The sequence below is a fragment of the Micromesistius poutassou genome (genome assembly GCF_964030765.1).
Source record: "Micromesistius poutassou genome assembly, chromosome: 6".
Classification (NCBI taxonomy): Eukaryota; Metazoa; Chordata; class Actinopteri; order Gadiformes; family Gadidae; genus Micromesistius; species Micromesistius poutassou.
This window is the reverse complement of record NC_140276.1, coordinates 10,183,387-10,198,572: the sequence shown is the minus strand read 5'-3', so window position 1 is coordinate 10,198,572 and position 15,186 is coordinate 10,183,387. Positions and strand designations below refer to the sequence as shown.

General features: G+C 52.0%; 2 protein-coding genes across 2 annotated transcripts; both read left to right on the top strand.

The window, feature by feature from the left end:
• Positions 1-808: 808 nt before the first annotated feature.
• gpm6aa (glycoprotein M6Aa) lies at positions 809-4,098 on the top strand (the record flags this gene model as incomplete). Its single annotated transcript, XM_084469163.1, has 5 exons — positions 809-976; positions 1,490-1,643; positions 1,828-1,904; positions 2,209-2,274; positions 3,946-4,098. The coding sequence occupies 5 exons, from the start codon at positions 809-811 to the stop codon at positions 4,096-4,098; spliced, it is 618 nt and encodes a 205-aa protein (XP_084325289.1).
• Positions 4,099-6,513: 2,415 nt separating this feature from the next.
• On the top strand, positions 6,514-12,633 carry lrit3a (info leucine-rich repeat, immunoglobulin-like and transmembrane domains 3a; the record flags this gene model as incomplete). Its single annotated transcript, XM_084469049.1, is given in 5 exon segments — positions 6,514-6,629; positions 7,569-8,035; positions 9,963-10,268; positions 11,536-11,837; positions 11,839-12,633. Coding segments are annotated over 5 exon segments (1,986 nt in total).
• Positions 12,634-15,186: the final 2,553 nt, after the last annotated feature.

The window sequence follows — 15,186 nt, the reverse complement described above, 5'->3', positions numbered from 1 at the left end:
TTATTACGACTTTAAATCAATGTTCATAGGACTTCCTGTCATCATAGAGGTTTCATAACATCAAGTCCTTGATCTAGTGATGTGTTTATGATACATGGATGTGGTCTAGTCCTGTGTAATTGATACGTGGATGTGTTAATGATATGTGGATGTGATCTAGTGCTGTGTTATTGATACGTGGATATGACCTAGCCATGTGTTATTAATACATGGATGTGCTCTAGTGCTGTGGTATTGATACGTGGATGTGATCTAACCATGTGTTATTGATACATGGATGTGATCTAGTCCTGTGTTGTTGATACGTGGATGTGATCTAGTCCTGTGTTGTTGATACGTGGATTTTATCTAGTGCTGTGTTGTTGATACGTGGATGTTATCTAGTGCTGTGTTATTGATACGTGGATGTTATCTAGTCCTGTGTTGTTGATACGTGGATGTGATCTAGTGCTGTGTTATTGATACGTGGATATGACCTAGCCATGTGTTATTAATACATGGATGTGCTCTAGTGCTGTGGTATTGATACGTGGATGTGATCTAACCATGTGTTATTGATACATGGATGTGATCTAGTCCTGTGTTGTTGATACGTGGATGTGATCTAGTCCTGTGTTGTTGATACGTGGATTTTATCTAGTGCTGTGTTGTTGATACGTGGATGTTATCTAGTGCTGTGTTATTGATACGTGGATGTTATCTAGTCCTGTGTTGTTGATACGTGGATGTTATCTAGTGCTGTGTTATTGATACGTGGATGTTATCTAGTGCTGTGTTATTGATACGTGGATGTGTTATTGATACGTGGATGTGCTCCAGGATCGACATCCTGAAGTACGTGATCTACGGCGTGGCCTCGGCCTTCCTGGTGTACGGCGTGCTGCTGATGGTGGAGGGATTCTTCACCAGCGGCGCCATCAGGGACCTCTACGGAGACTTCAAGATCACCGCCTGCGGCCGCTGCGTCAGCGCTTGGGTGCGCACACACACACACACACACACACACACACACGCACACACACACACACATACAGACACACACACACACACACACACACACACACACACACACACACAGACACAGACACACACACACACACACACACACACACACACACACACACACTGTCTGTGGGTGTGTCTATATGTCTGGGGGTGTGTCTTTATATCTGGGGGTGTGTCTGAATGTCTGGGCGGGTGTCTACTTGCCTGGGGGTGTGTCTTTATGTCAGAAATATGAATTAACCAATTCCAGAATGTACGACGAGGTGGTAACCCCGCCCCTTATTCAGGACTTGGTCCTTCCGTCTATAATGTCATCTGTGTTTAATTGACTTTGTCTCCCGTTGTTTTAACGACTGTATCCCGTTGGCTTGAAGCTGTTGAAGGGGGAGGAGTCCCGTGACTGAATGATAATGCCCACCCTGGGGCCGTGGCCAATCAGGACCCAGTGTTTCCCTACATGACGGGTGTCTCTGTGTGGCTGTAGTTCATCCTGCTGACGTACGTCTTCATGCTGGCCTGGCTTGGCGTCACTGCCTTCACCGCGCTCCCCGTCTTCATGTTCTTCAACATCTGGAACATTTGCCAGAACACCACCGTGCTGGAGGGCACCTCCCTCTGCCTGGACCCCCGGCAGTACGGTACGACCTGTCTGTCTGACTCCTGTCCGTCTGAATCCTGTCTGTCGGTCTGTCTGTCTGACCACCTGTCTGTCTGACTCCTGTCTGTCTGACTCCTGTCTGTCTGAACCCTCGGCAGTACGGTACGAGCTGTCTGACTCTCTCTCTGTCTGTCTGTCTGACTCCTGTCTGTCTGTCTCTCCAGGTATGGTCCCGATCTCCGACGCCCGGACGGTCTGCGCTGGATCAGACAAGTTCTACAAGATGTGTGAATCCAACGAGGTGAGACCTGGAGCAGCAGTGTAGCTAATGTTGTCTTGTGTTGTGTTGCTTTGTGTTGCTTTGTGTTGTGTGTGTTGTGTTGTGTGTTGTGTTGTGTTGTGTGTTGTGTTGTGCTGTGTTGTGTTGTGTTGTGTGTTGAGTTGTGTTGTGTTGTTTTGTGTTGTGTGTTGTGTTGTGTGTTGTGTGTTGAGTTGAGTTGTGTTGTGTTGTGTGTTGTGTTGTGTTGTGGAGAGGAAGTGTAGCTAATGTTGTTTTGTGTTGTGTTGTTGTGTGTTGTGTTGTGCTAACGTTGTGTTTTCTCCAGCTGGACATGACCTTTCACCTCTTCATCTGCGCCCTGGCGGGAGCGGGAGCTGCTGTCATTGCTATGGTAACACACACACCCGCACACCACACAAGAGTCACTACGCAACACTACACACTACAGACGACATACTAACTACTAAACATTACACACTGCACACTACACAAGAGTCACTACGCACCACACACTAACCACGACATACTTAAGCAATAGATCACGACAGGCTGTGGTATGTTCTCATTATACCACAGTTAAGGGGCATTGCTGTGGTATAATGAGAACATTTCACTGACTGAAGTGATCTATCTGTGATCTATGTGTGATCTATGCTTTTATAAAACGGTTATGTAAGTATGGTGAAATGAAAGTCATAGACACCCTAAATTTTGAAAAAGCGAGAAAGTCAGAAAAGCTTTTTTTTAACGAATACAAAAAAGTAGTCCCTCCTGGCTGCCTGCAAAGTGTACGGCGGTTGCTATGCAACACACTGTAGCGTAACTACTAAACACTAGACAATAACCACTACACACTACACACTAACTACTAAACATTACACAATAAACACTACACACTAACCACTGCACACTAACCACTTCACACTGCATACTACACCCTAACCACTACACACAATGGTGAGATGGCCCTGATGACTAGTGGAGGTATAGTTAGTTTATGATAGCTAGTGGAGGTAGAGTTGGTTTATGATAGCTAGTGGAGGTAGAGTTAGTTAATGATAGCTAGTGGAGGTAGAGTTGGTTTATGATAACTAGTGGAGGTAGGGTTGGTTTATGATAACTAGTGGAGGTAGAGTTGGTTTATGATAACTAGTGGAGGTAGAGTTGGTTTATGATAACTAGTGGAGGTAGAGTTGGTTTATGATAACTAGTGGAGGTAGAGTTGGTTTATGATAACTAGTGGAGGTAGAGTTGGTTTATGATAACTAGTGGAGGTAGAGTTGGTTAGTTAGGAGGATTCTGGGCGTCGACCTCCTGAGGATCTGAGGGAAGACATTTTGGTGCAGTACCCCCCCCCCCCCCCACTCCCCCCCTCCTCTCTCTCTTCATGCCGGGCGTTGTCATGGAAACAGGGAGAAGAATGGCTGCTGGCTGCATCAGTAGAAAAACACACAGAGACGTTTACTGAGAAACAGAGTGAGGTTTAAGATGATGGAGAGAATAACAGACAGACAGACAGACAGACAGGCAGGATGGCAGACAGACAGACAGAAAGACAGGCAGACCGAGAGACGGGCAGACAAACAGGCAGACAGGCAGACAGAGAGACAGACAAAATCACTGTGTTGGCTACACTCTGAGGTCTGCTGTTAAGGAGCCAGATGGTTTTAAGGCGTGGTCGTGCTCTGAATATCCATCACATTCACATGGTGCCCGCTGCCATGGAAACAGCATCCCTAGGTGCTATGATGCCCTCTGCTGGACACTCAGACTAATAACAGTTAAAACTACACTAGGCACATACTGGCCTACACTATATTGTCTAGTGAACAGTATTGAACCTGTGGTCTAGTGAACAGTATTGAACCGGTCTAGTGAACAGTATTGAATCCGTTCTCTAGTGAACAGTAGTGAACAGTATTGAACCTGTTCTCCAGTGAACAGTATTGAACCTGTTCTCTAGTGAACAGCATTGAACCTGTTCTCTAGTGAACAGTATTGAACCTGTCTAGTGAACAGTATTGAACCGTATTGAACGGTACTGATCGGGGGTTCTTTGCAGATCCACTACCTGATGGTGCTGTCCGCTAACTGGGCATATGTGAAGGACGCATGCCGGCTGCAGAAGTACGAAGACATCAAGAACAAGGAGGAGCAGGAGCTCCATGACATCCACTCCACCCGCTCCAAGGAGCGCCTCAACGCCTACACCTAGACCCCACCCTCCTACTCCTAGACCCCCTACTCCTAGACCCCCACCCTCCTACACCTAGACCCCACCCTCCTACACCTAGACCCCTACCCTCCAGCTCCACCCTCAGCCCCACCCCTCCTCCACATAGACACTCAGTCAGCTCCACCCTGCCCGCTACACTACACCTCCACCTGTCTCTCTACCTGTCTCTTCCTGTCTCTCTCCCTCTACCTACCTGTCTCTCTACCTGTCTCTACCTGTCTCTCTCTCTCTCTGTGGTGGAGGGGCGTGTCTGGCTGCTCTGTGGTCACATGACCCTACCCTCTCATCACACCATGGTTGCTATGATGATATTTAGTCAGTTCTCATTGATTGGTTGAGTGCAGCTCGTTGTTCAGTGAGACACCACGTGGCGATAGTGTTGATGTTGTCATTGTTTATCTCCACCAGGGAGGTCGGGGGTCTTAAGGTTTGAAGCACATTGAAGCACAATCTGTCTGTCTGACGTCCTCTGGGAGGGGGGGAGGAGCCCCTGGGAGGGGGAGGGGCCTCTGGGAGGGGGGAGGGGCCCCTGGGAGGGGGAGGGGCCTCTGGGAGGGGGGAGGGGCCCCTGGGAGGGGGAGGAGCGCTGGGAGGGGGGGAGGAGCCTCGTTATAAGCTTGTGAACCGGGAGCCGACCAGAACAGAAACCAAATGAATGACAGGTCCGTCTAGTGCCCACCCCACCCCCCGCGCGCTAGACGGACCACTGTCCAATCAGAGGTGAGCCTCGCCCATGTCAATAAATCTATTTTCTGATAAGTAGGCTAGAGAACCTGTCCCGTTGAGATGAACTGTGAGCGAGTGGAGCGTTCGTTAGGTTTCTGTTCCAACTCATCCAGCTTCCACTGATCGCTGTACTGTACCTGAACCGAGACGCCCGGAAACAAGGTCCTAGATCTGACGGGAGTCTCGGTGCCACAGCTGTGAAACAGTCTGGTCGCCACGCCAACCACCCGACGACATGGAGCCAACATGGCCGACCACTTCGTTGCCTGGCAACGCGGTGTCCTTGTTTTCCAAAAGCCTGGTGCACTTACGGCCCGCGTGTCCCTCGGTGTTGTGCTGTGTGTTCGGACCCTGATGTACAGTGAGGTGAATACTGTGAGTGTAGCTGTTATTCGTGGCATGGACGTGCATTTATGCATTAGTATTGTGAACTTTGAAGCACTTGTTTCTTTCTAACCCTTTCCTTCTGACTGTCTTGCTGGGCTAGCTCGTTGCGTGCGCTACCCCCCCCCCCCCCCCATACGTCCTGCATCATGCTAAGCTAATTGAAACGTAGCGTTTCGGTCGTCCGTTTAGTTCGTTACCTCCTCTGCCCGTCTGTTTTGCTGACTCCGTAGCCATGGAAACCAGGCGATCAGCCACTTCCTGTTGTAGTTTTTTGTACCGTCACCAAGAATGCTCGGTTTTGTATTTCCATGTGCCAATCGGTCATGTTCGACCTACGATCAAATCTGCTTGCGTAAATAAATGAACTTGTGAACTTGTTAATAATACTGGCTCTGTTTCTTATTCCTTCATGTGTTCATTCAGCAGTCCGACTGACTGATGACTAGCATTCATTATTATTATTACGAGTACAACTAGTACTACACTAACAATTACTATTCTATTTGTTTGGTTCAGAGTATTTTTGCTTCAAATTATAAAAAAAACAACGTTTAGGACCCACTTTCAATACAGATTCATGTCTCCACCGGTGAAATGCTCCTTTAAGGGTTCCATTCCCAGTCTGTACCCGAGTGCCACCAGAAGGGGTCTCACCAAACTATACAATACGAGCACGTCGATTATCACACGTCACAACTACTACAAAAATCACGACTACTGCAACGTTTGGTACGCTAGTTCTGAAAATCACATCCCGCAGAGTGCAGTAACCAGTGGTGGCCCGCAGAAGGCGCTGTCGTTGCGTCAAACCCCCTTAAATTAGAGGACCTTATGTTGACTGTCTGATTATTATTCAGATTACCTGAAACCTACACGACGACGTCACGTGACTCGTGGCCAGGTGTGAGTGTGTTTGGGGGGCGGGGCGGGGCGGGGACGCCCGAAGCTGAGGAGATGAGTGCGGGTCGCGGGTGTTTAGGAGGAGGAGGGGCGGCGCTGGCAGAGCGGGGATCCTCCCGGGGGGGGAGGGGGAGGGGGAGAGGGGGGAAATCTTCCGGTGAGCCGATTACCGAGGTGGATGAAGAGGAAGCCCCGCCCCTCTAATCTGGTCAGCAGGGAGCACAACCAGGAATGTGTCGGCCGAATGTCTCACTCGAGTATATCTGAACACCTTTTTTAATTAGTTTATTAACTCCTTTCTGCGGGATTGTGTCGTTGCGGTTCCCTCTGGATGCGGCGGAGCGTGCGTTGGGTTCTTGGAGCGGCCTGACCCGGCGGAGGATGCGGTGGGCGGTGCTCGTCCAGGTGGCGCTGTGCTGCCTGGGAGCGGTGCGCTGCTTTTGTCCGGCCCAGTGCACCTGCACCCCCCACGGCCGGGACGGGGGCTCGGGCAGCAGGTAACCGCTCAACACACACGGGGGTCCCGGACCACGACTCGACTTATTGTTACCTTGCCTTGGAGGCGTTTATTTGAGGTCTTTCTCACACACACACACACACACACACACACACACACACACACACACACACACACACACACACACACACACACACACACACACACACACACACAATATTCAAAACTGAATAAACATAACCAGCGAGGACATTCAAATCAGAACTGTTTCCATTGTGAAATTAATCCTTATTATCACCAGCGCACCGACTTCTATAAATACCTGCACTGTGCCGGCCAAGGAGCAGTGCATCATGGGTATGACTGCCCAGGTGTCATAGATCTCTCCCCGAGATGATTGGATTGACTCAGAGCAAGGCAGTCTATATTTGGTCAGCTGTTCCTTCTGAACAGGTTACTTAATGTTTACCTTGATAGCTCATAGCATCATAGTAGCCACCAAAACATCCATTATCTAACTGAACTCTGTCTGCTACCAAGTGTCCCTCCCTCTGAAACACAGCTCAGCATGGAGAGACACCACTTGTTGATCATACTGTAGATAAGGTATACAGTAGATGGTGATCATACTGTAGATACGGTCTGATGGTGATCATACTGTAGATAAGGTCTACAGTAGAGGGGGATCATACTGTAGATAAGGTATATAGGGTCTGAGGGTCCTAGAGATAGTGATCATGTGTTTTCCTGCACTTAAAAATAGTACTTGGCATTGTCCTTATCCTTGGCAGTACTTGGCATTGTCCTTGTCTCTGTTGTATACAGGGAATGGGTTAACCTAGTGATGGTTAGTGCTTGGCACTTGGTTCTATGAACATCCCTACTGTACCGACAGAGATATATTGTTGTTTAACATACTTATTGTTGGATTTGGATAAAAGCGTCTGATAAACGCCCTGAATGTCGATGCTCCTGTCAGCTTGGTGGTCTGCAACGACCCGGACATGGCGGACATCCCCATCAACGTTCCCGTGGATACAGTGAAGCTGCGCGTGGAGAAGACGGGGGTGCGGCGCGTCCCCAGCGAGGCCTTCTACTACCTGGCGGACCTGCGCTACCTCTGGATCACCTACAACGCCGTCACGGCCCTGGACCCCGGGGCCTTCTACAACCTCAAGCTGCTCCACGAGCTGCGCCTCGACGGCAACCTCATCTCGGTGTTCCCCTGGGACGCCCTGAGGGAGATGCCCCGCCTGCGCACCCTGGACCTCCACAACAACCGGCTGCTGGCCCTGCCGGCCGAGGCGGTGCCGCTGCTGCCCGGCCTCACCTACCTGGACCTGTCCTCCAACCGGCTCAGCACCCTGCCCTCCGACCTCATGGACCTCTGGCCCCCCTTCAACGGGAGCCCCGTCCGCAAGGGCACCGAGCAGAAGGTCATCCTGGGTAAGTCTCACCCCTGGCCTCGCCCTGTCTCGCCCCTCATCGCCCTAGGTCGGTCTCACCCGGTCTCACCCCTCACACTAGGTAGGTCTCACCCCTCGTCGTCCTAGGTCTTAAAGGTCTCGCTCCTCCTCCTAGCGAGGTCTCACCCCTCACTCTAGGTCGGTCTCACCCCTCACTCTAGGTCGGTCTCACCCCTCCACTAGGTCGGTCTCACCCCTCTCTCTAGGTCGGTCTCACCCCTCACTCTAGGTCGGTCTCACCCCTCACTCTAGGTCGGTCTCACCCCTCTCTCTAGGTCGGTCTCACCCTAGGTAGGTTTCACCCCTCACTCTAGGTCGGTCTCACCCCTCTCTCTAGGTCGGTCTCACCCCTCCCCTAGCTAGGTCTCACCCCTCCACTAGGTCAGTCTCACCCCTCACTCGGCATTAGCTCAGGAGGTAGAGCGGGTTGACTTGTAACTGCAAGGTTGCTGGTTCGATCCCTGGCTCCTCCTAGCTGAGTGTCGTGGTGTCCCTGAGCGAGACGCCTCACCCTAATTGCTCCTGATGAGCTGGCTGTCGCCCTGCGTGGTTGACACCGCCATTGGTGTGCGAATGTGTGCATGAATGGGTGAATATAAATGTATATATTCATATGTATATATATATATTCTATATAAATGAGGACCATTTACCATTTACCATTCACTCTAGGTCCTTCTCATATCCTAGAAATACGATAGTGGGACTCTGATGCAGTTGGTCAGCAATATGTTTATTGATCGTCAGACCTGTTGATCCACAGTCTTAAGGACCTCCTTAGTCTCTACTGGTCAGGGCTGGTTTTTAATGAGATGGTTCAAAAGGACCTTAAAGCACTCTATATTACAGGGTGTGTTTAGATGGAGATGGTTTAACAGGACCTTTTAGTACTCTATGTTACGGGGTGTGTTTTGAATGGAGATGTTTGAGGACCTTTTAAAGGACTCTGTGTACCGTATGTTCGAGGGTGTAGAGGTAAAGCCAAGCTCTCCTTGTGTCTGAAGGAGAACCAGGATTAGTGTGGATGTGCCCCTCTGTCAACCCACAGAACCCCAGTGAACCAAACATGGACAGGGACTGTCAGCATTTCACTAAAACATGTTCACCGCCGTCTCACTGAAAGTGTGCTAAACTGTGACGCTTGTAAACATATTTGCGGCTAGCAGACTAAGTAGGCTGCCGGTATTGGTGGAGTAAGGCTTTAGTAGCTTGTCCTGCTAATACCGAGATAAGCTTGTTAGCGTTGACTGTCACACATTGCTGTGGATAAGGGCTCACCACTAGACCTGCAGTAGATCTAAAACTCATCACCAGCCATGCACCAAGTGATTAGCATTTTGTCCTTATCAAACCTCTGGGACGTCAACCAATGATCGTATTCTAGATTCCTGTGACCAGGGAATGAAAATGATTTGATTGCCTATTCAAGTCCAGCTGAGAAGTTCAGAACTGGTCTGACCTGAACACAGGCCTGCACATCAAAGTCTGCAGGACAGACAGAGCAGAATCAGGGGACAGAAAGACGTATGAACCATCCCAACTGCAGACCACACATGCACATACGATGCCTTCTCTGGGAACATGAACATACCAGACCAGCAACCTCTTGGTCCAGTTCCTTAAGGGCAGGCACTGTTGGGATGAATGATGTCCTCTGGTACTGACTAGTGGTTCCTAGTCCTGACGGTATCTTAGTGGTACCTTGTGCTGACGGTATCTCCTCTGGTTCATAGTCCTTACGGTATCTCCTCTATTGGTACCTTGTGCTGACGGTATCTCCTCTGGTTCATAGTCCTTACGGTATCTCCTCTATTGGTACCTTGTGCTGACTGTATCTCCTCTGGTTCATAGTCCTCATGGTATCTCCTCTATTGGTACCTTGTGCTGACTGTATCTCTGGTCCCCAGGCCTGCAGGACAACCCCTGGATATGCGACTGTCGCCTCTCCAAGATCATCGCGCTCTCTAAGATGACGGACTGCCCGGTGGTTCTGATGGACCTGTTCGTGATGTGCAGCGGACCGGAGAACCTGGCGGGGGTTCTGCTGCAGCGGGTGGAGCTGGACCAGTGCGTCAAACCCACAGTGATGACCTCGGCCACCCAGCTCACCTCCCCGCTGGGCAGCAACCTCCTGCTGCGCTGCGACGCCACCGGCCTGCCCACGCCCTCGCTGCTCTGGGCTAAGTCCGACGGAACCTTCCCCAACAACACGGGTCAGAACTGTAGAACCTTAACCTATAGAACCTTAGTACCTTAAACTATAGAACCGTAACAACAGGGTTAGTACCTTAGGAACATAGGTCAGTACCTTAACATATAGAACCTTAACCACAGGGGTCAGTACCTTAAGAACATAGGTCAGAACCTTAGAACCATAACCTATAGAACCTTAAGAACATGGGTCAGTACCTTAGTACCTTAACATATAGAACCTTAAGAACAGGGGTCAGTACCTTAAGAACACAGGTCAGTATCTTAACCACATGGTCAGAACCTTAAGAACACAGGTCAGAACCTTAACCACAGGGGTCCTTACCTTAACCACATGGTCAGAACCTTAAGAACACAGGTCAGAACCTTAACCACAGGGGTCCTTACCTTAACCACATGGTCAGTCGCACTCTCGACCTCTGCACGTGAGGTCACACTCGGGTCTTGTTGGGGTTTATGTGCACGCTCCCAAAACAAAGTCCAGCTTTGTGCCAAGTGTCATTAAAACTTGCGTCCTCCTTTGATTCTCGCTCAGGATTGTGTTCTGGGGTGTTCTGGTTGTGTTCTTGGGGGGGTTTTGTTCTGGTTGTGTTCCTGGGGGGGTTGTTTTCTGGGGTGTTCTGGGTGTTCTGCTTGTGTTATGGGGGGGTTGTGTTCTGGGGTGTTCTGGTTGTGTTATGGGGGGGTTATGTTCTGGTTGTGTTCTGGGTTGTTCTGGGGTGTTCTGCTTGTGTTATGGGGGGGTTGTGTTCTGGTTGTGTTATGGGGGGGTTGTGTTCTGGTTGTGTTATGGGGGGGTTGTGTTCTTGGGTTGTTCTGGTTGTGTTCTGCTTGTGTTATAGGGGGGGGTTGTGTTCTGGTTGTGTTCTGCTTGTGTTGTGTTCTGGTTGTGTTCTGGTTGTGTTCTGCTTGTGTTCTGCTTGTGTTATGGGGGGGTTGTGTTCTGCTTGTGTTCTGCTTGTGTTATGGGGGGGTTGTGTTCTGGTTGTGTTATAGGGGGGGTTGTGTTCTGGTTGTGTTCTGCTTGTGTTATGGGGGGGGTTGTGTTCTGGGGGGTTGTGTTCTGGGGTTGTTCTGGTTGTGTTCTGCTTGTGTTATGGTGGGGTTGTGTTCTGCTTGTGTTATAGGGGGGGTTGTGTTCTGGTTGTGTTATGGGGGGGATTGTGTTCTGGTTGTGTTCTGGTTGTGTTATGGGGGGGTTGTGTTCTAGGATGTTCTGGGGTGTTCTGCTTGTGTTCTCCGGTCCTGACAGTCTGGTGTGTGCTACAGTCCAGGAGTCCCCGGTGGACGGGGTGCGCTGGTCCATCATGAGCCTGCTGGGGATCCTGGGCCGCGACGCGGGGAACTACAGCTGCAGCGCCAAGAACTACGCTGGCAACGCCCGCGCCACCATCTCTGTGGCAGTGGAGGGCGGAGACGTCACCACGCCGCCGCCCCTCGGGACCAGCGCGGAGCCGGGGACCAGCGGGGGACCGGTGGTCAGCAGCGCCCTCCCCTCCACCCCCTCCATCACCTCCCCCACCACCCCTACCGCCACCTTCGTCACCACCACCACAGTCGCCCCCATCACCCCCCCCCCCCCCCGGCTCCTCGCCCCCCACCACCGCTCCCCCCAGGCTGACCACCCCGCCGCTGCCCCCCCCGGCCGAGACCAAGGCCCCGACGCCGCGGCCCCCGAGGCCCCCGACACCGTGGCCCCCAAGGCCCCCGCCGGGCAACAACGACAGCAGGAAGCTGGCGGCCGACGAGACCAGCAGGAAGACGGACGCGTCGCGGGCCCTCCGGGACCTGAAGGTGGTGGAGGAGGGGCCCGACAGTGCCGTGCTGCTCTGGACCGCCCAGGGCGTGGCACGGGACGTGGCCCTGACGGTGGTCTGCTCGCCGTACGGAGACCAGGAGGCCAAGCGCACGCTGGAGACCACGGCGGGCAGCGGCAAGGTGCTGCTGGAGGGGCTGGCCCCCGGCCTGCGCTACTCGGTGTGCCTGGTGGGCCGGGGCCCCGCTCAGGGGAAGGACCCCTGCCTGGACTTCTACACGCTGGGGGAGGGCGGCGGGCCCTCCCTGCTGCTGGTGGCCAGCTGGGTGGCGTGCGCGGTGGCGCTGCCGCTCATCGGCCTGCTGCTGTACCAGATCGCGGCGCTGTCGTGCAGCAGGCCGCCGCCCGACGCGGAGCAGCTGGAGAAGGAGAGCTACGTCAAGTTCGAGACCATCTCCATGAAGCAGCGCGGGACGGGGCCCCGGGCCAGCGAGCTGTGGGCCCGGCGGCCCCCCCACGACACGGAGAGGATGATGCTGTGCTCCCGCTCCAGCCTCGATTCCCAGACCACCTACAAGAGTGAGAGCTCAAGGTCAGAGTACCTCTGCTGACCTATGACCCCCGACTCTGGGGTCACGAGTTATGTTGAGAAGCAGTGGAGCAGAACCGGCCGTGATTGGACAGTTTGACGTTGACTTGGGATCTTCTTGATCTTAATGGCCGCCACGCTCCACCTCGGGGGCTCCTGGGGGCCCGGTGAGGCTGCTGACCATCAGCCGTCCATCACACAGACTCAACCACTCCCCCATTGACACCTCCCAAGGTGATCTGCAGCTCCACCCCCCCCCCCCCCCCCCCCCCCACTCCGTCCTGGGATGGCGGAGGCGTCACTAGACATGGCCGGACGGGCCGGAGAGGCCCTAACAGCCAGACGTGCCCCCACCGGCTGATCGGCCCGGGCCCCGTCGCCTCCCCCAGTAGGGGGCCTTCGGGGGCTGGGTGGCCGGTCCCAGGGCGGTCCCAGGGACATTTGAGTGCCGGTCCCAGGGGCCGCTGAGGGTCCAGGGGCCGCTGAGGGCTGGTCCCCGGGGCCGCTGGCCGCAGACGGCTGCCTGTGGCGGTTGCTGCGCCTCCTCGTGTCCTCTGAGCTCATTGGGGTGACGTATGGCGCTGGGGCGGTGTCTGATCGCCGCCGCTGGGGGCCGGTGTGTCCTCATACAGCCCTCCTGGGTCCTCCCTGGTCCAGAGGGGCCCCACATTGGGAGGGGCTCCACGTTTGGCCCCAGAGTAACAGAGTCCTCTGCCACCCCTAAGGGTCCTGCTGGGCTCCTCCACAACCAGGACTCATTGTGCAGATGTTGAAACACAGAGCAGGTGTCCTCTGAGGGGTCTGACTCGGGACCAGCCGTCAGCCACACAGAGTACACTTATTTTTCATTATGACTTATAGTAAAACATAATGCCAACACATACTTTACATTTTTTTTATAAAAACAATAATGCTCAGACCAGACGTTACGTTTCTACATTTTCAGCCTTAAATTCTGTAAACGTGTTAAGGTTGTTCTCACCATATGTTACAGGGTCATGTTTCTAACCTTGTTTCCTGTCCATTGTTGTAAAGGCAAATTCCTGTTGCTGAGATAAATTGATGCCTTGTACTGAAATAATTGATTATTGTCAATGTACCACGTAGAATATTGAAATGTTTTGCCATTGTGTGTTGAGTGTACACACTGTATCTCCATGTATCAGTGACACATGTACCATTCTTTTTAATAAATTTGTATTTGTTACATATTATTAAATGCATCTTTCATTTATAATTATGTTCATGACACATTTCAGTCTACAATAAGGTTACCGGTTTAGCAGTTATACTGTTAACCCTGGTCATCTGCTGGTTAATCCAACGCTAAACTATCTCAGACCAAGTTAAACACGTTCTACCAAACTAACCGACCCGCTACGCGCTGCGACTCTCGTTCTCGACCTCCTTTGTTCCTTTGTCTCCGTCGTCAAGCGGGTTGTTTTGCGGTTTCCACAGGAAAGGATGCATCAACACTCATTGATTGATCACGGCCATCACATGCGGGCCAACCCCGCGCCGTCGCCACGGAAACCTCCCACTGCCGCCCGGTTGCCATGGCGACCCCCGGCGGCGGTCTAGGCGTGCCGGTGTGGCCGTGTCTTCAGTGAGGCCCTTTGTCTGGCTGCGGGGTGAGGAGGTCAGCCGAGCTAACGCCGTGACGCTAGACAACAGCTAGCAGATTAGCGGCGGACGGCTCAGAACAATGCACCATTCATAGCCGCAGACAGCATGCTAACTGCTAGCTGCTGTTCCCTGGGAAACAATACCTCAGGCATCACCTGGATATGAGTCTGGAGGAAAACTATCATAGACACAACATACACACATTAATCCACACTCATAGACGCAATAATACTCCTATACACACCAAGACACACTAATACACACTATACTTCTAGTATACACACTAAGTCACATTAATACTCACTAATATTCACTAATACACGCAATACAACTAATGAACACAATAATAGGCACTAATACAAACTAAATACATCTAATAAAGCACAACATTATACAATAATATGTGCATTATATACCCACTAAAACACTATTATACAGTAATACACACTTTAATAAACTTAAACAATAATCCACACACACACACCTCTCTCTCACTATCTCTCTCTCTCTCGCTCTCTCTCTCTCTCTCTCTCTCTCTCTCTCTCTCTCTCTCTCTCTCTGAGACACTGCCCCTATACAGAGGGCTGTTCTTCTTGTTAAGACATATAGTCAATCCTTCCAGGTCCTGCTTCAGTCTCCTCGTTCTCCCGCTCAGACCTCTCCTCTCATCCTCTCTGCACCTCCTAAAGACCTCCTCCTCTCTCCTCCTCCTAAAGTTCTCCTCCTCTCTCCTCCTCCTAAAGACCTCTCCTCCTCTCTGCACCTCCTCCCTCCTCTCCTCACTGTTCCTCAGAAAGACCTCTCCTCCTTATCTGCTCCTCCTAACCAGCCTCTCCGCCTCCCTCCTCTCCTCCCCTGATCCTCCCCTGCTCCTCTAGGTGAGCTCTCCTCTCCTCCTCCTCCTTGGCTCCTCCTTGGCTCCTCCCCAGCTCCTCCTCTGCTCCTCCCC